Source organism: Leopardus geoffroyi, chromosome B3 (genome assembly GCF_018350155.1).
Source record: "Leopardus geoffroyi isolate Oge1 chromosome B3, O.geoffroyi_Oge1_pat1.0, whole genome shotgun sequence".
Classification (NCBI taxonomy): domain Eukaryota; kingdom Metazoa; phylum Chordata; class Mammalia; order Carnivora; family Felidae; genus Leopardus; species Leopardus geoffroyi.
This window is the reverse complement of record NC_059337.1, coordinates 137,991,780-138,017,636: the sequence shown is the minus strand read 5'-3', so window position 1 is coordinate 138,017,636 and position 25,857 is coordinate 137,991,780. Positions and strand designations below refer to the sequence as shown.

Below are 25,857 nucleotides of genomic sequence, written 5' to 3'. Positions count from 1 at the left end.
ACCTGTTGCCTGAAAGTTAACGTTGAATACTTGAGTGAGGTGACGTCTGCTAGATTCTCTTTTGTAAAGTTCTTGTTTTTGAACTAAGAGTTATAGGGGAGATGCTTTGAACCTGTGTTCCTATCCCATTCTTTGTCCAACTTTCTTTCACCCAGGAGATTTAGCAAACACTGATATTTCTTGTCTGATGATTGCCAAATGGTGATTTTCTAATTCCCTCATTCCTTCTAAGTTTTTTTTAAGAGAGTGATAGAGCATGCACACTAGAGAGGGGGGGCAGGGAGGAGGGATAGAGGGGGGAGGGAGGGAGAGAGAGAGAAAGAGAGAGAGAGGGAGAGAGTCTTTTTTTTTTTAATTTTTTTTTCAACGTTTATTTATTTTTGGGGGGACAGAGAGAGACAGAGCATGAACGGGGGAGGGGCAGAGAGAGAGGGAGACACAGAATCGGAAACAGGCTCCAGGCTCTGAGCCATCAGCCCAGAGCCCAACGCGGGGCTCGAACTCATGGACCGCGAGATCGTGACCTGGCTGAAGTCGGACGCTTAACCGACTGCGCCACCCAGGCACCCCGAGAGGGAGAGAGTCTTAAGTAGGTCCCGCACCCAGCACGGGGTCAGCAAGACCCTGACGTGGGTCCCGATCCCACAGCCCTGGGATCATGACCTGAGCTGAAATCAAGAGTTGATGCTCAATTCACTGAGCCACCCAGGAGCCCCTGTTCCTTCCAAATTTCTAGTTTCATTCTATCCTAAGGAAGACCTGTCTCTTTTCTACTCACTTATTCATTCATTAAACACACACACACACACACACACACACACACACACACACACACATCAGCGTGGACTCATGGATTCTATTTTACTCCATGGGACATAATCTCCTACTATCATCATTTATTTTGATGTTCCAATTTCCCAGATTCGGCCAGCGGGAGTCCCTTCAAACGGACTACGTTGTTGTTTTGAAATGTCTCCTTCACTCTGAGCATTTTCATGTTTTCCGGCACGACAAGAAGGTCCAGGCTCACTTACGCTTTCTCTGTCCCAACTGTGAAATCAGGTATTTCTTCAAGGATTCCCGGTTCCTTTTAGCAGAAGATGGTGTTTCAAGCTGGGTGTTAGGTGTTCTCCTGGATATAGGGCTGCTGCTCCAGGGTTCTTTCAGCGGACAGAGCTAGGAAGTATATATACATAGATATCCTTTTATGTATACTGAAAGCCTTAGGTTCACATCAGTATCTCCAATTCCAACCTGACCACTCAAGCCTTCTTCTTTTCTCCTTTCAATATTTGTAACCCCATTCTCCAACAGTGAGGAATGTGGCTTCCGTGGTCCTCAATATAGTTTTTCATTTGCAGAGTCCCCTTGTATATACAATTGGCTGCCTGACTTTGCAGGACTGCACCCACCTTCCTTGTTTTGGCTCTGATCTCCACGCTCGGCTGACTTCCTAGCTGAATAGTGGGACGACTGTATTCTCCTGGGTAGATGGAAAAGCAGAGAGAACCAGTCACTAGAGAAAGATACACAGATAAGCAGACACAGAGGGGAAAAAAAAAATCACAGAAGGATATAGAGAGTACCTTTGAGTTCCTGAAAGCTTCCCAACTCCTGGGTCTACTCCTTTGCTGCAGCTGTATTCCTGCTCCCGGCTTCTGTGAGAAGCGTCTGCAACCTTATGATACAGTTCTTCCCTTTTGGTTAAGCTACTTCAGGTTGGTTTCTGTTACTTGCAAACAAAAAGTCTTAAGCAAAGGTATATTTGTATCCTGACTTGTCCTACAAAAAAGAAAACAAATTATGGAAATAATCAGGGCAGAGGGAAAATAAAAAAATTTGCCCACAGAAAATGCATACCACATGGTACTATACCGTTGCTTAACATGGGCTGAAATATTAGCTCCAAGATTTCTAGTGATCCAAACAAAGTGTGAAACACTATCCCTGACAAGAGTTTATGTCTCCGGATTTAAAAACAATCCAGCAACTAGAGCATGAATAGATAGATCATTGGAACAAAATGCAGAGTCTACAAGTGAACCCTTCAACAAATGGCCAATCAGTGGCAAACCGTGTAGCCATCTGGAAGAAAAAGAATTTGGATCCATCACTCATCCCATATACTCAGTCACTGCCAAATGGATGGATGTTTAATTGCAAAAGACTGGAAGTCTAAATGCCCACCAATAGAGAATTAGTTAAATAAATCAAGGCACATCCCAGCAATAAAGTGTTATGGGGATTGAAAAAAAATAGCAAGGGGATGCCTGGGTAGCTCAGTCCGTTAAGCATCAGACTTCAGCTCAGGTCATGATCTCACGGTTTGTGAGTTCGAGCCCCGCATCGGTCTCTGTGCTGACAGCTCAGAGCCTGGAGCCTGCTTTGCATTCTGTGTCTCCCTCTCTCTCTGCACCGCCCCCCCCCCCCCACACTCTGTCTGTCTCTCAAAAATAAGTGAACATTAAAAAATTTTTAAAAAATAGCACGGACCTCTGTATATATTGCTGCAAAATACCTTCATGATATATTATGTAAAGAAGGCAAGGTAAAGTAGGCGTGTAGAGCATGCTACCATTTTTGTAAATGAGGAAGTCTTGGCTTGTATGCACATGAAAAAATTCTTCTGATGAATGAGGAAGAAATATCTGCTTGGGGACAGATGTGAGAAAGAGATTCTTTCTACTATATACATTGTTATGCTCTCTGAGGGATGAACCATATGTATGTACCACTCTTTTTTTTTACTTAACAAAAAAAAAAAAACTGGTGAAAATTAGACAAATCCGCTGATGGAGAAGACCAGCTAGTCTTGACAGATTGAACGGACAGCAGGAGGGGCTAAAAGTTTTACCTGCCCCCAAATTCCCACTGCTAGTGCCTATTTTCACCCTGAGAAGCCATCCTTTTCACAAAGGATTATCTCCTGAAAGCCTTTATGTGCGTTATCGGGGAGGTCTGTTGCCCACAGTGAGGTACGTGTAAGAAATGTTTTTATGGAGGTCTGCCCAAAGCATTCTATTTCCTAATTTTGCCCATGAACATTCTATGTTAAGGCGAAACTCTCCAAGCCAAACTATGGTAGATGTATGATCAAAATTTGAGCACAGTAGTGACTGACAGCAGGCCAGTCCGGAAGCCAGACTACCTGGGGCTCTAATCTCAGTTCACTTATTAGCTGCTGGAGGCTAGTCAGTTTCTCCATCTGTTAAAATGGGGCCAGTTACAATGCCCATCTCCAATTTATATCGCGAGCATGTGCGCCTTAGGGCAGCCAGTCCAATAGCAACAAAATGTGGCCCACGTAAGACATCACAATTCTTCTAGCACAGCAAAAAAAAGAAAAACAAGTGAAACTACTGTTTATCCCGCTGTGTAAAACACATGATCACTTCATGTCATCAGTAAGATTATTAGTGCGATGTCTTACAGTCTTTTTTTGGTAAAGCACACATACATCTATGAGTTCCAACCAGCACATCCCACTTGGGACTGGCCAATTTTTAAGTGCTCAAGAGCCACACGAGGCTGGTGGCGGCTGTAGAACACCGGCTATCTAGCACGGAGTAGGTGCTGAGTGCTAAAGCTTAAGATTGGAAGCTTGGTCTCTGTTACCATACCTCCCCCGCAGTGCACCAGCCTACCCCAGGAGTCCTCTGGAAGAGATGCCTACATTTGGGGGTAAATTAATAGGATTCTCTTTAAGCCCATGACTTACTGGACCTCTATCCACTCTTTAATTCACAGACACGAGGTGTGGCAGAGGGTTGCAACCTATGCAAAGGGACAATTTACATAAGCGCCCCCCCCCCCCCCGTCTCCGTCCCATTATCCGGTTATTCCTATTCCGGGGCGGGGGTGGGGTCTGTTGTCTCCCCAAATGCGGAGGGCCCGGCACCACCACCGCGGGGGAGAAGCAGGCGAGTGGGAAGGCCCTTTAAAAAGGGGAGGCGGTGGTAAGAGGAGCTCTGAGCCTCCGGAGAACAATTACGGCCGTGGGGAAGGGCCACGTTTAGGGGGCGGTGGGTGTCAGAGGGGCAACGATGGAGGCGGACGAGTTCCGAGAGCCGGGAGGTTCTGCCGAGCCCGGCGAGCGCTCGCGGCTCCGGCGCGCGGGCCCAGAAGCGCGGCGAAGGCGCCGGGCCGCAGGCGGTGGATCGCCCCAGTCCACTCCCGGCGCTGGGCCGCAAACGCCGCCTGGCTTCCGCCTCCCGCGTCCGCTGTCTCCCGGCTCCTGAATGGCTGCGGGGCCGGGATTAACCTTTCACCGCCGCGCTCTGTCCAATCACAGGCTCGCTCTCATGCCGGCGCGGGGCGAGCGGGGCCGAGCGGAGCGTGGGGGCGCGGAGGGGGCGGCGCGGGCGCCGGTGGGATTCTTCAAGCGGCTGTGCGCCTTTGCCGCGGGCCGTGCGCGGGCTGCGGGCGAGCCGGGCTCTGCGCAGTCTCCGCAGGCGCGGGCGGGAGGGGTCGAGGCGGAGGCGCGGCGCGGCGCAGGCTGCTCCAGGCCCAGGTGAATGGAGTAACCTGACAGCGGGGACGAGGCGACGGCGAGCGGGAGGAAATGGCGGCGGCGGCGGCGGCGCCAGGCGGCACCGGGAGGCCTGGGCTGTGACGCGCGCGCCGGAGCGGGGTCCGATGGTTCTCGAAGGCCCGCGGCGCCCCGTGCTGCAGGTGAGGCGGGCTCCCGCGGAGCCGCTTTGTGTGCGGGGCGGGGAGCGGCTGCGCCCGCCTCGGCGCGGAGGCCCGCGTGGGCGCCCGGGCCCGGACCCGCCGGGGAGGGCAGCCGGCGCGGGCAGATGGCGCGCGGCCTCGCCCGGTCCCGGGCGGCGCGGCCTGCGAGCCGGGCGTCCACCGGGCCGGGCTCCGCGCCGCCCGGCCCCTGGCGCCCCTCCGGAGTCGGCGCCGTGGAGGGCCGCGGTGCGGTCGCGCTGGCGGCGGCCGGGGCCGCGGAGAGCAGGCTTTGACAGGTCCGGTTACGCACGCGGGAGCGGTGCGGGACCCGCGGCGGGGTCCGGGGAGCATCCTCGGGACCACGCCGGGCCTGCTCGGAGGGCAGGGAGGCCGGCTGTCGTTGCTGGCGGGGAAGCGCGAGCCTTGGGGTCCCGCCCGGCGAGGATTGTTCGCGTTTATTGGCAGGTGACCAGATCTGGGTCCCCCGGGGCGGGTGGCCGGGGCCATCTTTTCGCCCCTCCCCTCCAATGTTTTTGTTGCCAGAACGCCCGAACCCTGCAGAGGAGCCTTTCTGGAGGGGTTTTCATCCCCGGGAAGTCGGTGTATGTTTTAGGTTAGCGCATCAGATTCATGGGGATGGTCTAGAAAAACCGAGCTGCCCCGAAGGCTTTGCCCGCAGCAGAGCTAACACACCCCGTAATGTGTCTTTAATAGCCCGGAGATTTGTAAAAACAAGGATGAGTGAGGAGTCCTTTGCTCTTCAGGGTTCAGTCTGTGCGTTTGTGAAGAAAAGTCATTCTTCCGGGGACCCGCTGCTGATCCACATGAAAAGTCTGAGCATTCTTAGGATTATCACGAGATAAGCATTCATCTTATTAAAGAGTAATTAACTTTGAAGCCTGTGCCGCTGGGAGGTGCTTCTGGCTTTGAGTTTTCTGAATCTTTACCATCCCGATTTTCAGTTGTCTTCTGTTGCTTGTCTTTCAAGTGCAGCACGCTCAGTGAATGGAAAAGGACAGGAGTTAGGAGTTAAATTACTTGGAAAGTACATATTTTTTAATGTGCTCTCGTAAGAGGTTCACTAAATTGAAAATGTATTGATGTAAACACGTCGTTTTCTCAGTAAGAACCCATCTGAATCGAGAGCTCCAACAAGTTATTGGACGATGGATAATGGTGCAGGATTCTGAATGAGACTGCGAGGGAGTAGTGATTTTAGGACTGTTAGTATTTGGGGGAGTGTCATTAATATCTAGGCTCTGGAATCATCAGTTTATTTCGCAGTGTTGTCTTTGGAGCCAGTTAGCTACCTGTGGCGTGTGTACGTTACATGGAATATGTGGTCTACACACAGACATATATGGACACGTGCATATAATTATTTCAGAACTTCATTTTAGGTCACATAAAACTTACTCTCTTTAGGGGCGCCTGGGTGGCGCAGTCGGTTAAGCATCCGACTTCAGCCAGGTCACGATCTCGCGGTCCGTGAGTTCGAGCCCCGCGTCAGGCTCTGGGCTGATGGCTCAGAGCCTGGAGCCTGTTTCCGATTCTGTGTCTCTCTCTCTCTCTGCCCCTCCCCTGTTCATGCTCTGTCTCTCTCTGTCCCAAAAATAAATAAACGTTGGAAAAAAAAGAAAAAAAATTTTTAATAAAACTTACTCTCTTTATAGATTAGAAATACTGTAAACATTGCTTGTACTATGGTCACTCTAAACATTTAAATAGCAACATGGGTTAATGGATTTATCCATTGTATACACGTGCTGTTTTAAGAAAAGATGTATTCACCAATTTAATTCGGGGAGAAAAGATCTTCTTTTCCTGCAGTTTAACGCTGTCAGCTCACCATCAGAGGTTAAGTTCTGTCGACTGTATCATGCCCGCGACTCTTGGGTATGAGTTGGTATAGCAGGGTTTTGCCATTGCCAAGTTTTCTTGTCTTGGGTTTAGAAGACGTTTTATTTTGATGTGGCTCGTGATTCTTACCTGACAGTGATTTGGGGGGTGGTACATAGGTGGCAGTTCGTTTGGTGTAGTGCTGCCTTCTAGGAATGACGTTTATGACCCTGGGACTCTCCCCTGCCACCATCCCACGTGCGAGATGCTTGTTCCATTTGAGAAAGTAGGTATTTCCTAGAGGTTCCCTCACTTGTGACCCGGTTAACATCCTGTGGTCATTACTTGTGGCAAAGGAAAGAAAGGAAACGTTTATTAATAAAAAGTGCCTCCTTCTTCTGTGCCAGGATGTTTCGGTTGCTTTTATATACCTGCTCCTTCAGACCTCCCTGAGACAAACGCAGTATCGTCCTTCTTTTACGCGCAAGGATATGAAGACTCCGATTGTTGACCTGAGTTGTGAACCTAGAAGTAGCAGTCAGGAGTCAGTCGTGGTTTGATCTCAGAGTCCTTGCGTGTGGGCTCTTTGCATTCCGTTACTGCAAGTGGATTTTAGGAGAAAACCTGTGTCAGACGTGGGTGAGTCCTGGGGCGCCTGGGTTGCTCAGTTGGCTAAGCATCAGACTTCTACAGCTCAGGTCATGATCTCATGGCTCGTGAGTTCGAGCCCCACGTCAGGCTCTGTGCTGACAGCTTAGAGCCTGGAGCCTGCTTAGGATTCTGTATCTCTGTCTCTCTCTGCCCCGCCCCTGCTCAAGCTCTGTCTGTCTCTATCTCAAAAATAAAAGTAAAAACACTAAAAAAAAAAAAGACAAAAAAAAAAAAAGACAGGTAAGTCCTTAGTTAATATTTGTTGACGGGGCACCAGAATGGCTCAGTCGGTTAAGCATCTGACTGGCTCAGGTCATGATCTCAAGGTCAATGAGTTTGAGCCCCGCGTCGGGCTCTGTGCCAACAGCTCAGAGCCTGGAGCCTGCTTCAGATTCTGTGTCTCCCTCTCTCCGCCCCTACCCTGCTTGTGCTCTGTCTCTTGCTGTCTCTCAAAAATGAATAAATGTTAAAACAAAAAATTTTTTTTTGTTTTAATTGCTGAATGAATGGAACTTTTTCTAACCTTAAATATTCTGGTGACCCCTGATTATCGGAATCATTCATATTTTTTTCTTTTTTTGTGGTAAAATCGGCATAACAGAATTTACCTTTTTAACCAATTTTAAATGAGCAGTTTGGTGGCGTTAAGTATATGTTTGTTGTTTTGCAACCATCACCACCATCCATCTTCAAAACTTTCTCATCATCTTCACCTGGAACTCTGTCCCCATTGAACATGACCTCCCCATTCCCCCCTCCTCCCAGACCTAGGCACCCCCATTCTTCCATCTCTGTGAATCTGCTCCAGAAACCTAGTATATGTGGAATCATACAATATTTGCCCTTTTGTGACTGGCTTGTTTCAGCTGGCATAGTCTTCAGGGCTCATTCATGTTGTAGCATGGGTCAGACTCTCCTTTTTTTTTTTTTTTTTTTTAATGTTTGTTTATTTTTGAGAGAGAGAGATAGAGCGAGCGCAAGTCGGGAGGGGCAGAGAGGGAGACACAGAATCCGAAGCAGGCTCCAGGCTCCGAGCTGTCGGCACAGAGCCCGACGCGGGGCTCGAACTCACAAACCGTGAGATCATGACCTGAGCCGAAGTTGAACGCTTGCTTAACTGACTGAGCTACCCAGGTGCCTGTCCGACTCTCCATTTTTAAGGCTGAATAATATTCCTTGTATATGTGTATACACGCCACATTTTTTTTATCTGGTTTTTCATGGATGGACGCGTGGGTTTCTTCTGCCTTCTAGCCTTGTGACTAATGCTGCTGGGAGCATAGATGTACAAGTATCTGTTTGAGTCCCTGCCTTCACTTCTTCTGGGTATATACTCAGAGGCGGTCAGGCTGTTTCTTGATCATCAAAACGCTAGAGTCAGAAGTTACTGCAGTATGAGTTTTCTGAGGGTTGCTCTAGGCGGTTACACTATCCTACAAATAATTCCCCTCTGTTCAGAGATGAGTATAGTCTCCTTGAGTCCCAGGATTTACTCATTTTTATGATCTTGCTTCCTATCACTGCTTGGCGAGTAGATGTGCAAGGAGTGAATTCATTCAGTTGATTCATCGTGGGGCTTTGGAGTGCTCTGATGCTGCTAGAGGACGAAAGTGGGAAGGTCTGTGTTCAACTTGTGTAAAGAGTAAGTTGAAGCCAAGTGATTTATCTTGTTTACCTTGTGCTCTCCCTTTTGGACATTCAAGAGTTGACTTCGTTCAGAAACCCCAGTGGATGTATGTGTGTTATACTGGGTCTTATTCACAAGTTTCTTTGGAATATTTTTTCCTATCGTTACACACTTACGACTTGCCGAAGTAGGTGATGATCTTACGAAGCAGCACCCTGTCTTTTGTAGTCTACCTCCTGAGCCTGTGAGGTGGATCTTTTGTTCTTTATTTTCTGATTCTTTGATGTTCATCAAATCCTTTGCATGTTACAGGCTGATTTTTTTTTTTTTTTTAGTTACAACTAATTTCCGCTAAGGCGATTCTCGTGGTAGTACACTCTGTGTAGACATAGCCATTTACTACTTTATTATTTGTCTACTTTGAGAAAGGATTTGAGATTGTCTTACACTGATGGACTGATTTGAGAAGACCGAAAACAGTGGCCTAAATGGAGGGGTAGAGTGTGGAAGTTGCTGGAAGGAATTATTGGTGAGAGGCTGAGGGCAAGGACAGCCTCGGCATCTGCATGTAACCGAAGAGGTTTTTGTTGTTGTTGTTGTTTTGTTTTGCTTTTTTGTTTTTAATTTTTATTAGTCAAAGCAAAAGAGGAAACAGAACTAATTATATAGTCGGCATTGACTAATGAGAGGAAGTAAACCAGGAGAAGCCGACTTCTCTCTCGTATGAAGAAGAATCATTTGGATTCTTGCCTAAAATGACATTAACGATAGATGGAGAAAATGTGTTGCATTTTACAGATAGGGAAACATTTTGCACCTGCCATTTTAGAGAAAGCAGAGAAAAGCCTCAGGCTTCAGTAGTACAGGTGTGCCTCGTACTGGTAATTTGATTCGTCAGAGTTTAGTTAATTTATCTTTCAGGTGATGTCCCCGCAATATCAATGATCTCATTCAGGCTTTTGACCGATGCTGAATCACGATCCAGTCACAAATGAACCCTTTTCTGGATAGCGTAGGCAGTCAGGACCTTCCAGATTCTCTCTGCCAGTCTTTAGGAATGCGTGTCAGTTGCCTTTCTTACATGGTGGTGTATACTCAGTGAATGAATACAGAGAGCAATGCATTATTTTTGAGGTCAAGTCAAGCTGATGAAATTGAAATCTTCAGTCATATAAAAAGGCCTTTGTTAAAACAGATCCCTGAGTACAGAGTGGCTCTCTCGTTCATCTGAAATTGTCAATGAATTGTTAGGACTCTTTTTCATACACAAAGTTGCTTTACATTTTAAATAAGTGACTAAGAAGATGCCACAAGAAAACATTGTCAGAGGAGGTCCCTAAGCCTGTTACTGGAAAGAAGACAAAACAATTAAGTTTTGGCCCTAGCGTTCTCATCTTTGAGGCTCATGGTAATAGTAAGTGTTGGCTGCGTTAAGGTTGATAAGATAGTAAGGATGGGATAGTGCCTGGCATAGAAGGTGCTCAGATTTGCCTAATGAACTGATTAATTTATATTTAATTTTTTTTGGAGTCGTCCTTAGAAGCCAAGATAGGTTTATGGAGCATGATATTGCTTGTATATTAAGGCTTTTAGAAAGATCATCGTTCTTCTTATTTTGGACAGATCATGCTGTCTGATTCTTGATTCTCCTCCATTTGTGATGTACATACGATTAAGTGCATAGAAACATTGTGGACCAAGAGAAGCGTTAAGAAACTCATAGAAGAAAATTGGTATAAAAATCGGGAGTTGTACCGGTATCGAAAGCATTCTCATTGTTGAGGCAGCCTGACTGTGGTGGTTGTGATGTTGGTTCTGTTTTTGCCGACAGCCCGATGTACGCAATGAGGTAGCGATTTAAAAAAACACGTTTGGAAAATTCCTCTGGGAATTAGGTGTCTACAAACCCATTCAGAATTTTAAAAATAACGTATTGAACTCAAATAATGAGAGGAGGATCTCAATGTAAAACTCGATCTTTGAAATGATGTAGAAAGGTTCTTTGACCAAGGAGTTAGCTCAGCAAGACTATTCGAAGGGGAAAAGAAAGGCAGCAGCAGACTTATCTAATACTTTGAGATTCCAGGACTTGTGTCTTTCTGTTGGTTACAGCCTCGGAGGGCAATTAACCTGTCAAACCCAAAGATTTGAAGGCCTCTGATCAGTGGTATTTTCAGCTTTTTCCACCTTGGAGAATTAAAGATTAATATTTTACTATAGCATCCTAGGGATGTCTGCACTGTATCAAATAGTGCAGCTATCTATCTGACTTGGGTCTCTGTAATAGAGATACCAAGTGTAATAATGCCTTTATATTGCTAACTCTCCCTAAGTAGCCATTATCCTCCTATTATGCATGAATAAAACATCATCCTTGAATCTGTATTTCACACCATCATGAACCGTTTATATATCTGTCACACATCCTTGGTGTAGGCCACTGGTTCTTACTCTGTAGACAGAGACTACGGATTTGATGAAAGATGTGAATCTTATTTCCAGAAAAACGTACATACTCATAATTTCACATAAAATTATACGAGGTGCAGGGATCCCTTCTGAATCCTATCTGCACGTGCTTGCTTAGGCCATGTCTACACAATGACAACTAATAGGTTAACTAAGGAGCAGTGACAAAGTTCTGGATGGTTGACGCACGAGTTCCACACGATTGATGGAATCGAATGAACAGTGCAGAATAACGTGTGGTCAAGAAACCTCTGTTCTAGTTGGCTTTACTTCTAAATAACTAGCCGTGTGGTAAGTGCAAGTCACCTTGCCTTTCTAGATTTTAACTTTCTCACTGGTAAAATGAGAACATTTGCAAGCCTTTAAATATCTTCTAGTCAGTAGTCTTTAAGGCACCCCTAGAACTCCGGGACCTCTCCATTTCAAGCTGAGGGTTTCGACTGAACGTGAGGCATGGAAAAGAGAGGCTGCATTTTTCTTGAGTATTAAGGTTTGTATACAGGGACCACGGGAAAGGAGACCACGGAATTGTGGGCGGGTCCGAGCAGGGAATGTAAAATGCAAATGTGGAGAAATTGTCTTGAAGAGTATAGAGAGAGCCAGATTTTGCCTTGACCGGATGGCAGAATCTTTCAGACACAGTTGAGACTTTTCATCGTCTGTCTCTGCTTCTAGTACAGCTCAGTAAATGTTGGTGAATGAGGAGAAAATTTCACAGAGGCGGTTTGAAGCCTTCTACCTGACCAGTATGGTGAGGAGCCAGTAACCCATCAGGAGGCCCTGGGTACTATTAATGAGAAGAGGGTCTACTGGGAACCCTGGTACTTTAATTTTAAAAGCTTTTATTTTGTGTTGAACACTGTACTGAGAGCACCTAGCTTTTTTCCCAGTCTTGTATAGCTAAACATTAAAAAGGGAAACTCCCAAACTTCTAAATCTTTAGATGTACCTGCTGCATATACTAAACTCAAGTGATTTTTTGATCTTAGGCCAAACATAATTTGGGGTGTGTTTATTCTTTTATTTTTATTTTTTTATTTTTGATAGAGACAGAGCGTGAGCAGGGGAGGGGCAGAGAGAGAAGGAGACACAGAACCCGAAGCAGGCTCCAGGCTCCGGGCTGTCAGCAAAGAGCCCGACGCGGGGCTTGAACTCAACAAATTTCAAGATCATGACCTGAGCCGAAGTCGGACGCTCAACCGACTGAGCTACCCAGGCGCCCCAATAATTTGGGGTGTTTTAAGGAAAAGGCAGAATTTTGTTCCTAAGAATATGTGAACAAATGATTAAACAAACCAAACCAAACAAAAATCACCTAAGGCATTTGAGTGCAGTAGGTAAATTGAGCCGGAGGTAAGGCAAAAGCTGTAATTTCTTGTCTAAATGCAGTTAGCGCCTTCAAAGGAATGATTCTTTTTTTGCTTATCTGATATATGCCTTTAGTGTTCAGCCCTTCTTCGCTAAAATATGGGAAATAGTCACTGCCAAATAGTGCTTCCCTTTGGGGATATAAAAAATTTCCATCGACATATGATGCAGTTCTGAAGGAGAATGTTGTTTTGACACTCAGTCTTTGTAAACACCTAGCTTTTGTGTTGGTGAACATTAGGAAAAGAGAATTCTGGGAAGTTTGTTTTACTTGTGAGCTGGGTCTGTACTTTCGCCAAGAATAGGGAAAGAAGTAATTGTTTTAAAGCCTTTCTTTAAAGCACGTGCACAAATTTGCACACGCATAGCACGCGTACATATACACACAGAATACACGTATACATGTATGAAGCCTGTATTATCTAGGTCTCTGCAGCAGATGCTCGGTTAAAGTGCTTACTTGTGTTTTCTGTATCGAGTGAAGACAAAAATCACACAGTGCATGGTAGTTTCGGGAATATTAATTTCTCTAGTTTATTTCACCATGTCTGAACCCCCTTTATGATAGCAGTCTCTTTTCAGGTAGTACTCTTCATTTTACTAGAGAAGTTCGTTTTGTAGTATTTGTATCAGGTAGTCAATTGTGTTTAGTCATCAGTTGAATGGAATAAAGATACTAGAAGAAATGGCGGGATATATGGTCAGTTATTGTCTGTTTATCGAGCACCTGTGTTCCTAGACTAGCAAGGCCGAGAGGAATGTCAGTGGCCAGGGCTGATTTCAGCTGCCAGCGGCTTTAAAATTAAAGCAGTATTTTTCCTTAAATGTGTTTATGCAGATTCAGCTGAAAATGAAACATTCAGTTTGCTTCTGTTATTTTTAAATTGCATTTTACTCTTTTTCAATCCCCTGGGGAGATCAAAGGGACCATATCCAGGAGCACCTTATTTTGACTAGCAAATCGGTGTTAATCGACCCCTCCTTTGAGATTATCGAGTATTGTGTATTGTGGAAATAAGTTGGGAGTCAGAATTCAGGTGGAATTCCACCTCTCCCATTTATTGGTCAGTTGGCCTTGGGTAGGTTATTTCAAATCCCTGTACAATGGAAATGACACTTGCTTCAGGGCTGTTTTGAGGATTCAATTAGATAATAGATAATTTAATGCTCCATTAAGGTAAATCTTCTCCCTTCCCTCTTTCTGTGGGAACTTCCAGTATTTCATAGGTACCATGGTAAATGAAGAATTTTTGCATATTGTATTAAGGATTTTTACTTCTCTTTTAAAATAAACTTTAAGTGAAATCAGTTTCAGCTGATAAACAGGAAAGTACCTAAATCACAAGGATGTACAAAGTGAACACGCCCAGATCAAGAGCAGATATGACCAGTATTTTACAAGCTCCTCTCAGTGCCCCTCCCAGGCAATTACAGCCCCGCCTGCCCAGGTCCCCTGGCCAAAAAAAAAGCAAACACCGTAGTGACTTTTCCTTATTTCTAACTTTATGGTAGTAGAAGTTATATGGTATGATTTTGTGTTGGGTCGCTTCACTTAACATCTGAAGTGTGTGAGATTCACAGTATTCTGTTGTATGAATATGTCCACGTTTACTTGTCTGTTGTTATTGGACACTTGTCTTTCAGTTTTGGCTGTTAGGAATAGTGCAGCTCTTTTGCATGTTTTTTGGTGAATATGTGTCTATTTCAGTCGGTGTTCACTTAGAGTGGAATTATTTGGGTTATGGGATATGCGTACATTCGGAGCAGATACTTCCAATTTGCAGTTCTACTAGCCTTGTATGAAAGTTCTCTAAGTGTCACATCCTTTCCCACGCTGGATACCATGTGTCTTCATTTTGGCTGTTCTGATGGGTGTGGTGGTAGCTCATTGTGGCTTAATTTGCATCCTTCTAATTGCTTATGAAGGTTATTGGCCATTTGATACCCTGTGCTGGGAAGTCCTTTGCCTACGCTCCATTTGCTTCTCTGCCTGTTCCTTACTAATCGGTAGAAATGGTTTCCGTATCTCCTACCCTGGCTTGCCTTTTCACTCTTAATCAGATCATATCATAAACAGACATTTTTAATTTCGACGTAGTCCACTTTGTCCATTTTTTCCCTGTATGATTAGTACTTTTAGCGTCTGGTCTAAGAAATTTTTGCTTACTCCAAGGACATGAAGGTATTCTCTTAAGTTGTTTTCTGAAGACTTTATTGTTTTACGTTGCACGTTTAGAACTACAATCCAGCTGGCACTGATTTTTGTGTATGACTTGAGGAAGGAGTCAAGACTCACTTTTCCATCTGGATACACAATTAACCCAGTTGTTACTTGAAAAGACCATCCTTTTTGTACTACACTACAGTGTTGTTTTTGCCATTAATTAAATAACTTGTATGTTTGGGTCTGATTCCATGGCCTGTTCTGTTGCATTGTTTTGTGCCATTACCCACACTGTCTTATGTATTGTAGCTTTATATTAAATATTAATAAATCAGTTGACTTTTTTTTTTTAGAGAGAGTGCACGTGCACTTATGCTCATGTGTGAGCGGGGGAGAGGTGGGGGGGAGAGTGAGAGCGAGAGAGAGAGAGAGAGAGAGAGAGAGAATCTTAAGCAAGCGCCATGCTCAGTGCAGTGTCTGATGAGCATCTTGATCCCACTACCCTGGGATTGTGACCTGAGCCAAAATCAAGGGTCAGATGCTCAACCGACTGAGCCACCCAGGTGCCCCTAAATCAGTTGACTCTTGAATGTTAAGCCATCCTTTCATTCCTGTGATAAACTGTAACTGGTTGTGATGCATTATCCTTTTTATACATTCCTGGATTCAGTTTGCTAACATTTTGATTAGTATTTTTACACTTTTGGTTTGAGAGATAGGTCTGTAATTTTACTTTAACCATAATGTCCTTGTTGGATTTTGTTGTCGAGTTTATGCAGGTCTCACGGAAAGAGTTGGAAAGGATTCCTTTTCATTTCCGTCCTCCTGAAGGGTTTGTTGTTAACATTGTAGTTGTTTCTTTAAATGTTTAGAAGAATTCACTCTAGTGAAGCCATCTGGGCTTGGGAGTTTTTAATAATCTTTTTTTTTTTTTTTTTTTAAAGCTATAGGCCTCTTCAAATTTTTTGTTTCTTTAGATGTTAATTTTGGTCGGTTTTGTTTTTCAGGGAATTTGCCCCCTTCTGAAGTACTTTCTTTAGTGGCTACTAAGATGTAACTGATACTAAAAATAGAAATAACCAGCTAAAACTTCGCTCCATTTGGAAAAATTGCAACTTTTTAAAGAGATTGTTAAATGATTTAACATAAAGAATACTCTTCATTGTGGTTCATGGAAGAATAAGCAGTGGTTAATGCCACTCGAATTGTTTTTTTTTTTTTTTAACGTTTTTATTTATTTTTGAGACAGAGAGAGACACAGCATGAACGGGAGAGGGGCAGAGAGAGAGGGAGACACAGAATCGGAAGCAGGCTCCAGGCTCTGAGCCATCAGCCCAGAGCCCGACGCGGGGCTCGAACTCATGGACCGTGAGATCGTGACCTGAGCCGAAGTCGGACGCTTAACCGACTGAGCCACCCAGGCGCCCCTCGAATTAAGTTTTTTAAATACTCTTCCAGTTTAGGCACAAGTGTGATTTATGTGGACAAAGTTAGTTCCCTGAAAACAAATTATATTCAAAAGCTATTGTTATGTGGAATCTGTAATTAGATTCGGAGCTAAATTTTTAATCTTTGACCACATTGCATTTTGGATTAATTTGACTAGTGAATTATAATTTAACATGTTCTTGGTTCTTTGCAGGATTGTTTCTAAGCGATAGTAAAAATAAAAATAAGTCGTTAAAGTAGGAAGTAATAGCACCTTAAAAACATTTTGGGAGTGGGGCAGTCCATATTGAAATAACCTCTAGGATTGGTTCTTAGTGGTAAGAATTGTCAGCATTTATTCATTCAAAAAGATCCTGCTTGTGCCTGGCACCCCAGTTGGTTCTGGATATATAGATTTACTGTCTTTAACTGAAACTGTTGACTTTCTGAAAAAGTGGCACTCGACGAGACCTACAGTTGAGGCTGAGGGGTGGGGGGGGGGTGGTATATGCAAAGGCTCTGGGGTAGAAAGGCCCTTGGTGGATGTGTCTGCAGGGAGGAGGTAGAATTACACAAGTCCCAGTTAGAGATAGATGCAGGTCCGTGTGCAGTAAGGATTTTCGATTTTATCCTCTAAGTGCAGAGGGAATGCATTGAACTTTTGAGCCATCTTGCTATACTGGTTTGACTCATGTTTTCCCTATACCTAGTTACATGGTGCTTTGAGCTCCATTAATATTCTTCTCTTGTTTTTAATCGCTTTCTTTTCTTCCCCCTACCTAGGACTGATGGTTTTTGGTAGTCCTTGGCGGGAGGTTGGGTCTGGCAAATAACAAAGATTTACTCATGCTTTTGGTGTTGAGTGCATTCAGACAGTTCACTTACTGCCTCGGTCCCTTACAGACCTCAGGCTTTATCATACAATAAGGCGGAAGCAGATGTAGAAAATTCTAAAACACATTTGGGGTGTCCTAGTGGCTTTGCTGGGTTCTGGTAGTATAGGAGGTTAACAACACATTGCCTTTGCAGGGTTTGGTAGCTGCTGGTTTTTTGCCCTTTGGTCTAGTGTGGATTCTTCCCTAAGTTTTTTTTTTCTTTCTTTCTTTTAAGAGGGTTATAAATATTCTGAAAGATGTGAGCCTGCACTTGTAGTTTTGGTTCCTGCTTCTTTCCCATCCTTTGTAGTCCCCAAATATGTCAATAATGTCACATGCTCTTAATTGTGCCTCATGCAGCGTGTTCTTTAGTGAGGCTCTTGCAGTGTTTCACCTCCTCCCCCCAGTACCCAAGTTCTCTTTTTCACGCCTAACATTGTATCTATTTTTTTTAGTGATTTGCCTATGTGATGTAGCCACTGAATTAAATGTAGGTGTTGTGGCATGATGTAGGAGAGAGAGAGGAGCCAGAGGCTGACAGCTCCACAGACAGTTCCCGTTGTAGACCCGAGGGGCTCCCGGGTGGCTCAGTTGGTTAAGTGTCTGACTTCGGCTCACACTATGATCTTGCCATTCGTGGTTTCGAGCCCCCTGGTGGGCTCTTTGCTGACAGCTTGGAGCCTGCTTCAGATTCTGTGTTTCTCCCTCTCTCTCTGCCCCTCCCCAGCTCGTGCTCGCTCTCTCTCTCTCTCTCTCTCTCAAAAATAAATAAACATTTAAAAAAAAAAAAAAAAAGAAAAGAAATAAGGCAGAGGCTGAAAGGCAAATGAGGTCATGTGCCCAAGATCTCGTAGCTTACAAATGGATCCCGTCACCACTCTGACTTTGGAGCCCACTTCTTTTCCCCTCTCATCTGGATTCTTTCTGTAATGTGTGTGTTCTGGGTTTAATTGTAACTGAGTGAAATAAGGGTGGTGACCTCAGGAGGCTGCATTTGTTCTGATGCTGCTTCTCTTCTCTTTTTTGAAGCATCTCTCGAATTTCCATAATGGACATATATTTTTTTTTAAATTGTGTTTAGCAGTAATGAATCTCCATCTTTCTTATTAGATCAGGTTTTGGAACAGCCTGAAGTTCTCTTGATCGCCAAGTGTGGATCTCCAAGTAGAGATGTGCAAACAGGTAGCCAAGGATAGAGAATCATCCCTAGAGAGAGAGTGACCAGCCATCCTGCCTCCTCCACGGTTGGGATAAGTGGGTGCCTAGTGCCTGGGACAGGGGACTTGCAGTGTGCAAATAGAGAAAGTTCCTGTATGAGTAGAGGCAATGATTACAACGAGGAAAAGGAAGGTCCTTTCTAAAGGAAAGAGTAAACTTCAGAAGTTCCTTGTTTTGTCCGTCACCGCTCCTGCCTCTGGGCCTTGGAGGGCCTCATACACAGAGCCCTTGGCCGAGATGAACTAGGTGGGAGCCCTTGGCGTGTGCTGAGACTAGACGAGCAGAGGCCCAGATCTTGTTGGAGCCCGCGGGTTCTCGGCCCTGGTGGGGCTGCGCAGGAAGCCCTTTAGGCTGTGGCTCCTGCTTATCCTAACCTATCCTGCTGTTTGGACACTTGTGTGGGGCAGGTGCCACGGCACAGGGCTTATGATGTCCTCAGCGTGACTTGCCTGGTTTCTTTTTAGTGCATGTTCACATGCTGGCTCCTCCCCCGCATGAGGCCCTGTTACTGTCCCCTCCCGGACTGAGTCCCTCCAGGACTGAGCTCCCGCCCGGCGCTCACCTTCTCCAGAATACAAGCCGGCGGTACGGATGTCTCGCTCAGTAAATATTTGTTGAATGAATGAATAATTCAAGGGGCAGGAGGCAAAACAAAGGTCTTTTAAGTGGGGAAAATCACCCTAAGCGCCCCCCTTTTTTTTCCCCCTGTGTTTTGATAGTCAAACATCTATATCAGTGTTTACTAGGGGTTTGTTTTTCACTTTGTTTTAAAAATATTTTCAAACTCATGAGCTATAGGAATAGTCCAAAGAATTCCCACACCATTACCTACATGCACCAATACTTAACATTTTGCCACATTTGCCTTCTCTCTCTGCATTCCGTTGTTACTTTTCCGAACCTTTTTAGATCAAGTGGCAGGCCTTACACTCTTCACGACTGAATACTCGAGGTAGATTTTCTAAGAACAAGAGCAGATTCTCTTACATAATCACAGTGTAGTCACCGAATTCGGAGACGTTAGCATTGATGATGACAGTTACATTTCACCAGTGTCTCTATGGGGGGAGGAAAAAACCTTTTCCTCTGGGCTCTTCGCGGATGGAGCCTGTGAATTAAATTGACAAAGGCCAGATGAACCAGACAGAAGATTTGTTTGGCATATGCACACTGGAGATTCACCCGGGAGGAGTGAAAACCCAAGGAAGCAGTTAGACTTGAGAGTGTATGTACCATTTTAATAAAGGGCGATGTATTTTGGACGCGTGACAAGACAAAGGAATGAGAGTTGGGGCTTCTGGGGATGGTCAGTCGTGGGAAGGGAAATAGATGAGGGAAAGTAACAGGGGCTATGGTAGTAAGGTTTGTTTATGCAGATTCGCATCCTCCGGGTCTTTGGGATAATTACCGTCTCTTCCTGGTACTGGAGTGGGGAGGAGGGACACTTTCACAAAGCGACGTTTATGTCCTGCGTTGAGGCAGAGGGAAAGGGCAGAGAATTCCTCCCGCAGCTGCTATTTCTCCGTTGCCTTCAGCCCAGAATACTCTCTACGCCAAAGTGGCCTGTTTTCGGGTGGCCCGTGCTGCTTCAGCCCAGTAATGTCCTTTATGGCCATTGTCCTTCTATTGTACGGGATTCAGTCCAGGAACCGCACCGTGTGTGTTGCATGTAGTTGACACGTTTGTTTCCACTTGGAATCTGGACTCTTTTCTCAGACTGTATCTTCTGTGATACTGACATCTTTGAAGAGCAGGAGCCGGTGGTTTTGTGAAATGAACCTCAAATTTCGTTTCCATGTTTCCTCATGATTAGATTCAGGCTTTGCAACTTTGGGCAGGAAAATCTACATAAATGACGTTTCCTTCTCAGTTCATCACATTTAGAAGTTACATGTCCGTTTGTCCCAGTCCCAGTTTGTCCCAGATGTCACTGTGGTTAAGGGTGTCATCTCTTGGGTGTTCCAGGGGCAACGTTACCAGTTTTCATTAGGGTTCGTAGGTAATCTGTGCAGAGATACCTTAAGATGACGTAAATATTCTTTTGTAAACTTCACCCAGCATCTTTCGCATCCGTTAATGACTCTTGCCTCAATTAGTAACGTGATGGTTAAAAATGATGATTTTTTTTTTCTGTCTTTCCCCTATGTTTATTAGTTGACATTAAATAGAACTTTATCTAGATTTCACACCTAATAAAACAACGTTTCTAAAGCGAGTCTTTGGGTTTTCCCAGTTAGTTATGTTGTAACTTTAGAACTGTACATTATTGCTGAAACATTTTCAAGGTCTATCCAATCAGGTTGCGTTAACGTGCAAAACGATTTTGCCGAGGTTCGGAGCTCTGGGAGGACGAGGCTGGCGGGATAGGATAGCTGGATGCTGGCAGGATTATCATTGTGCAGATGGGTGCCTCTGTACCTTTGATGGCTTCTGATCAGCCCTGAACTTTTCTTTGTTGGGGGACGGGGCAAGGATGGGGTGTTAAACTTGTGAAAATAATGTGGGTGGTTTAAAGTCTTTTAAAAGTAAGAAGTATCCAAATTGAATTTGTTATTCGGCCTGCAAAAAGATACATATTAATTTAAGGTTAGATCAGTAAGGCTTTTTTCTCTACCTGGAATTAGTTAATGAAAACCAAATTTATTGATATTTCCAGCTTTGCTTTAATTCTGTGCAAGTCAAGTATGAGACGATCTTTCCTTTGAAAAATCTTACAGTTTTGGGGGGAAAATCGCTATAGCAATAGTATCTAATGTGGAGCAGAAGATACAGATTAAGCCATGATTTGGGTGGTAGGGTGGGCCCCCGTGTGCTGCATGAGAGGGGAGTCCAGTGATAGGTTTCAGGTTCTTTGGGGGTGAGTGAGTGGCAGGTGCGGGCCCGGAAGCGGAAGCTCATGTGAAGGCTGGGATACACGAGTCCTGGGCCTCTGGGGGAAGGCAGAGAACATGAGTGGGTGCACGTCTTGCGCTCCAGTGCTTGGTGCTTCCCGCCTTGCCTGGAGCTTTTAATATGTTTGCTTTCCTGACTCAAGTTGACTGAGCTGAACGGCCATCATAGTCTGTGGTCTCTCAGACTCGTTTTGTCTCAGGACTAACCTCTCTTTTTTTTTTTTTTTAATTTTTTTTTTCAACGTTTATTTATTTTTGGGACAGAGAGAGACAGAGCATGAACGGGGGAGGGGCAGAGAGAGAGGGAGACACAGAATCGGAAACAGGCTCCAGGCTCTGAGCCATCAGCCCAGAGCCTGACGCGGGGCTCAAACTCACGGACCGCGAGATCGTGACCTGGCTGAAGTCGGACACCCAACCGACTGCACCACCCAGGCGCCCCATGGACTAACCTCTCTTTAAATCTGTTTTTCTTTTTAATGTTTATTCGTTTTTGAGAGACAGAGAGAGACAGAGTGTGAGCGGGGAGGGGCAGAGAGAGTGGGAGACACAGAATCCGAAGCAGAGAATCCGAAGCAGGCTTCAGGCCCCGAGCTGTCAACACAGAGCCCGACGCGGGGCTCGAACCCACGAACTGCAAGATCATGACCTGAACCGAAGCCGGACGCTTAACCGACTGAGCCACCCGGGCGCCCCAGGACTAACCTTTCTTTAGTATTAAAATGTTCATGTGTTGTATTGTGTTAAAACAGCTTAACATAGAAAATGGTGGCCTTTTTTTTTCTCTCGTGGATGTTCTTATGTGATACGTAAAAGATAGACAAGAAGAGGGTCACGAATTGAGTAAATTCTAGCACTTGTTGAACAATGTTTTTATTGAATAAAGGACAGACTCTTGAAATCAAACAGTAGCCTTAGAATTCATCTTGAAAGTTAGCGGTGTATTAAGTATTTACCTCTTGAAACAAACTGAAGGGTAAATGTCCTTGTAGGTAACCTGAAAGGGAGGGACAGTTCCAAGTGCCATTTTGGTGTGTAGGAATGTTGTCTTTTTAAGAAATATTCCAAGTACGTGGGCCACTGGCCGGCAGCCTAGAGATACTTTTTATGTGGAGATTTTGATGGATGATATTTGTTAAAATGGTGTTTGACCTGTATTCAGTTTCGGTTTTGGACAGATCTAATTTTAGGCTTCATGACATTGAAATGTAAACATAATATGTTTGTTACAGATTTACAGAAACCCAGAAATTTGGTTCATAGAGTAGTGCGAGAGAAGAAAGCTAGTGAATTTGTGGTTTAAGTCATAGAAGCTAGGGTAAGTTTTACCACATTTAATGGCTTAAGAAGGGAGAAGTTAAAAAAAAAAAACTTTTTGTTTTCTTTGTTTTTGTTGGTTTTAATCTAAAGTCTAAATTATTTCTCTCTAGATTTATTTAAGTAACCTCTACACCCAACATGGGACTCGAACCCATGACCCGAGATCAAGAGTCACATGTGCTACCGACTGAGCCAGGCAGGTGCCCCCGGAATCATTTCTCTCTAAACTGTGGTCTTACTACAAATCATCCTCCACGTGAAAGCTTGTTTTCCAGTTCTAAAAGCAATAAATTGTTCGAATTGCAGGAAATTTTAGAATGCAGAAAAGTTTTAAGGAAAAAGATGGCTTATGGTCATAATCCCATCCTCAATTTTTGGATAAATTTTCTCTCTCCATTCTTTCCTTCCACCTTTTCTTCTTTTGTTTAGTTTGTAATTTGACTTTGTCATGATCTTCCTCTAAATAAAAGTGCTTTGCTGTTTTCCATTGTATTCCATACTGTAAGCAGTTTTGTTCATTACAAATTTTAAATTTGTAATTAAAATTTTTTGTTAACATTTATTTATTTTTGAGAGACAGGGCACGATCAGGGGAGGGGCAGAGAGAGAGAGGGAGACACAGGATCCGAAGCAGGCTCCAGGCCCCGAGCTGTCAGCACAGAGCCTGACTCGGGGCTCGAACTCATGGACTGCAAGATCATGACCCGAGCCGAAGTCGGACGCTCAACCAACTGAACCACCCTGGTGCCCCCAAACTGTCATCATTTTTTAGATGTTCATTTTTGAGAGAGAGAGAGAGAGAGAGAGAGTGCGTGTGTGCAGGGGAGGAGCAGAGAGAGAGGAGGACTAGATAGGACGGGAGTGTGGTTGTATAAATCCTGCCATACACTGGGGCACCTGGGTGGCTCAGTCGGTTAAGCGTCCGACTTCGGCTCAGGTCACGATCTCGCGGTCCGTGGGTTCGAGCCCCGTGTCAGGCTCTGTGCTAACAGCTCAGAGCCTGGAGCCTGTTTCAGATTCTGTGTCTCCCTCTCTCTGACCCTCCCCCGTTCATGCTCTGTCTCTCTCTGTCTCAAAAATAAATAAACGTTAAAAAAAATTAAAAAAAAAAAAAAGTCCTGCCATACACTGAGCATTTTCTGTGTCACAAGAACGTTTTTTCTACCAAGCTTCGTGTATGTGATCTTAACCAGATTCTCAGTAATAGCTTAGTATATTTTACAGGCAAGGAAACCACCTTAGAGGGAGCCTGATAAACCGGGGTCTTCTTGAGACTGGACCCCTTGTTGGCTTTCAGATGGTTTTTAAATGATACTTTAAAAAAAACAAAACAAAACAAAACAATTTGCTTTCCAGCTCCCCAGGTGACCTTACCCTGTGCCGCTCCCACGTGGCGGGCCTCAGAGAGGAGTGACTGTAAGTGAGAAAGTATTAAGGGGTGAGGGCATCACCTCGGCTTCCGAAGGTCAAACGGCTGAGACTGCTTGTGCCCCGACTCTAACTTAGAAAAGGAAGGTCGGTGGGAGTGGTTTTGAAACAACTTGGGTCCTTGCCGTGTACAGAATCCTCTTTGAAGGAGCCAAGCTTTGGTGCGCTTAGCTCTGTCATCATTTTAAAAGCTCCTCCCCCTAACGTACTTGGATGGCAAACTCTAAGATTTCTCTAGTATTCAAGTTCCAAGAAATGGAAGTTTGTTGTTTGGCATGGATGTTGTTTGAGAATATATTTTATGGGTTTGTTTTGTTTTGTTTTAAAGACGAGTGTTGAGGAAATATAATTGAAAACAGAACCTCCTCTTTCACCCAGAAAAATCTGTCCACGCAGGTAGAGGGAAGAAAACAGTTTTCTTACTGGGTAAGCATTAAACCGGAGGGCCACGGGCCTCACAGGCTGTCCGCTAAGCAGGCTCCAAAGACCAAGAGATGTCACTCTTCTGTACAGTCAAGTGGTTACGACACTTGACATCCTTGTTTTCAAGATAAAATTCCTCATTTCCTCATATCTTCATGACCAGAGGTAGGTTTTGCAGTTTGGAGTTCGGTGACAAATGAGGCCCATCTCTACCTAGGAGACTGGGAGACGTCGGGCCTTGTCTTTCTTGAGGATTAGGTTTCAGGGATACCTTTCAGGTGCTAGGAAAACGTTCCTGAGATGGGAGACCGGCTACAGGCTCTTTGGCTTTTAAAGAGATTCACTTACATTTGCAAAGTGTGGAAAGAAATTGTGAACAAAGGGAGGGAGGGAGAATCTCTTCCCTTTATGATCAACTGGGAGAGGGAAGCCTCTTACTTGTAACTTGCCTTTATGCCAGTAATCGTCTAGACCCATCACTTTGCATCTATAACCACAGACTCCCTTGGTGATTTCAGGCTTGGTGGGTAAAATGCCCCGGATCTCCGACATCGTGTTTGTTGCCCGGATCCAAAGGCTCTTCAAGCAGTCCTTAGTTTTATCTGTTTTCGCTTACAGAAGTACTTTTGACAGCATTTTACCATCACGGTGTTAACGCGTGGGTGTTTTCTTTGCTTCACTATGGGACTTTTAGTAGTTGGCACGTGTTGGGCTTCATGAGAGTAGGAAGGAAATCCGGACAGCGATACCTGTAGAGTTAAGAGTGTCGGCACCTGTGACACGTTACAATGAAATGACTGAGTTGTAAGTTGTGTTACCGGTCTCGAAAATGTGTACCGGCAAGCTCTAGATGCTTCTGGACCTTAGATCAGAATGGTTAAGCTGTCTGTTGTCACAAGCCTTTGTCTGAAGGGGTATGGCTGGAGTTAGATGCTAGTTAATGTGGGTGAAGTTTGTTGGTTCGGACTAAACCCTGACCGAGTGTCTGATACCTGGCATGTCTTTTTCCAAGCTATCTAAAAGGGGCTTCTCAAACAGGAGTTTGCATGTTTGTAGTCGAAGTTCTGACCATCAATTAAAATGAGAAAACTTGACCTGTTGACTCTGTATCTATGAACACGAAATAAGTTTTCATTGTACTTGGTGCGTTAACTCTCTGACGTCTGTACCGAAATGCCTAAGGAGATAATTTGGGTGACAGTAATTTTGTAAGAGTGGAGTTGAATTTTAAAGCATTGTCAGCTTTATTATTTTAGTTAATGGTGTTTTGAGAAAAGGTGTGAGTGTGGATTACAGCGGGGTGGAGCGTGACAGATGAGGCCTTGATGGTGAACGGAGTCTGTATCCTCCCAGGTGGTGGGACAGAATGGAATTAAGCGTCACAGGAGGAGGTAGCTTTAGAAACCCAGACAGACGCCAGGAGAGGGGAGATCTGCTCCTGGGAAGCATGGTTACCGACCCACATGGTGTTCCCACAGTTTCAAA

General features: G+C 44.7%; 2 protein-coding genes across 7 annotated transcripts in view; one reads left to right on the top strand and one right to left on the bottom strand.

Moving 5' to 3' along the window:
- Positions 1–881: 881 nt before the first annotated feature.
- Positions 882–24,924, bottom strand: LOC123583753 (translation initiation factor IF-2-like). Its single transcript, XM_045450844.1, has 4 exons — positions 24,811–24,924; positions 4,262–4,958; positions 1,587–1,782; positions 882–1,176 (listed from the first exon to the last, which is right to left on the bottom strand). Exons 1-3 carry the CDS (start codon positions 24,922–24,924, stop codon positions 1,730–1,732), a joined length of 864 nt encoding a protein of 287 aa, XP_045306800.1. The 3' UTR covers positions 882–1,176; positions 1,587–1,729.
- The window catches only part of DICER1 (dicer 1, ribonuclease III), a 74,053-nt gene continuing 52,605 nt past the window's right edge, over positions 4,410–25,857 (top strand). For 5 of the 6 annotated variants that reach the window (XR_006705287.1, XM_045451971.1, XM_045451970.1 and 2 more), the window contains exon 1: positions 4,566–4,671. The gene's annotated coding sequence lies outside the window, so the exon portion shown is untranslated. Of the gene's footprint in view, positions 4,511–4,565; positions 4,672–25,857 lie in introns of those variants that run through there. The other variant, XM_045451969.1, reaches the window with a different exon arrangement.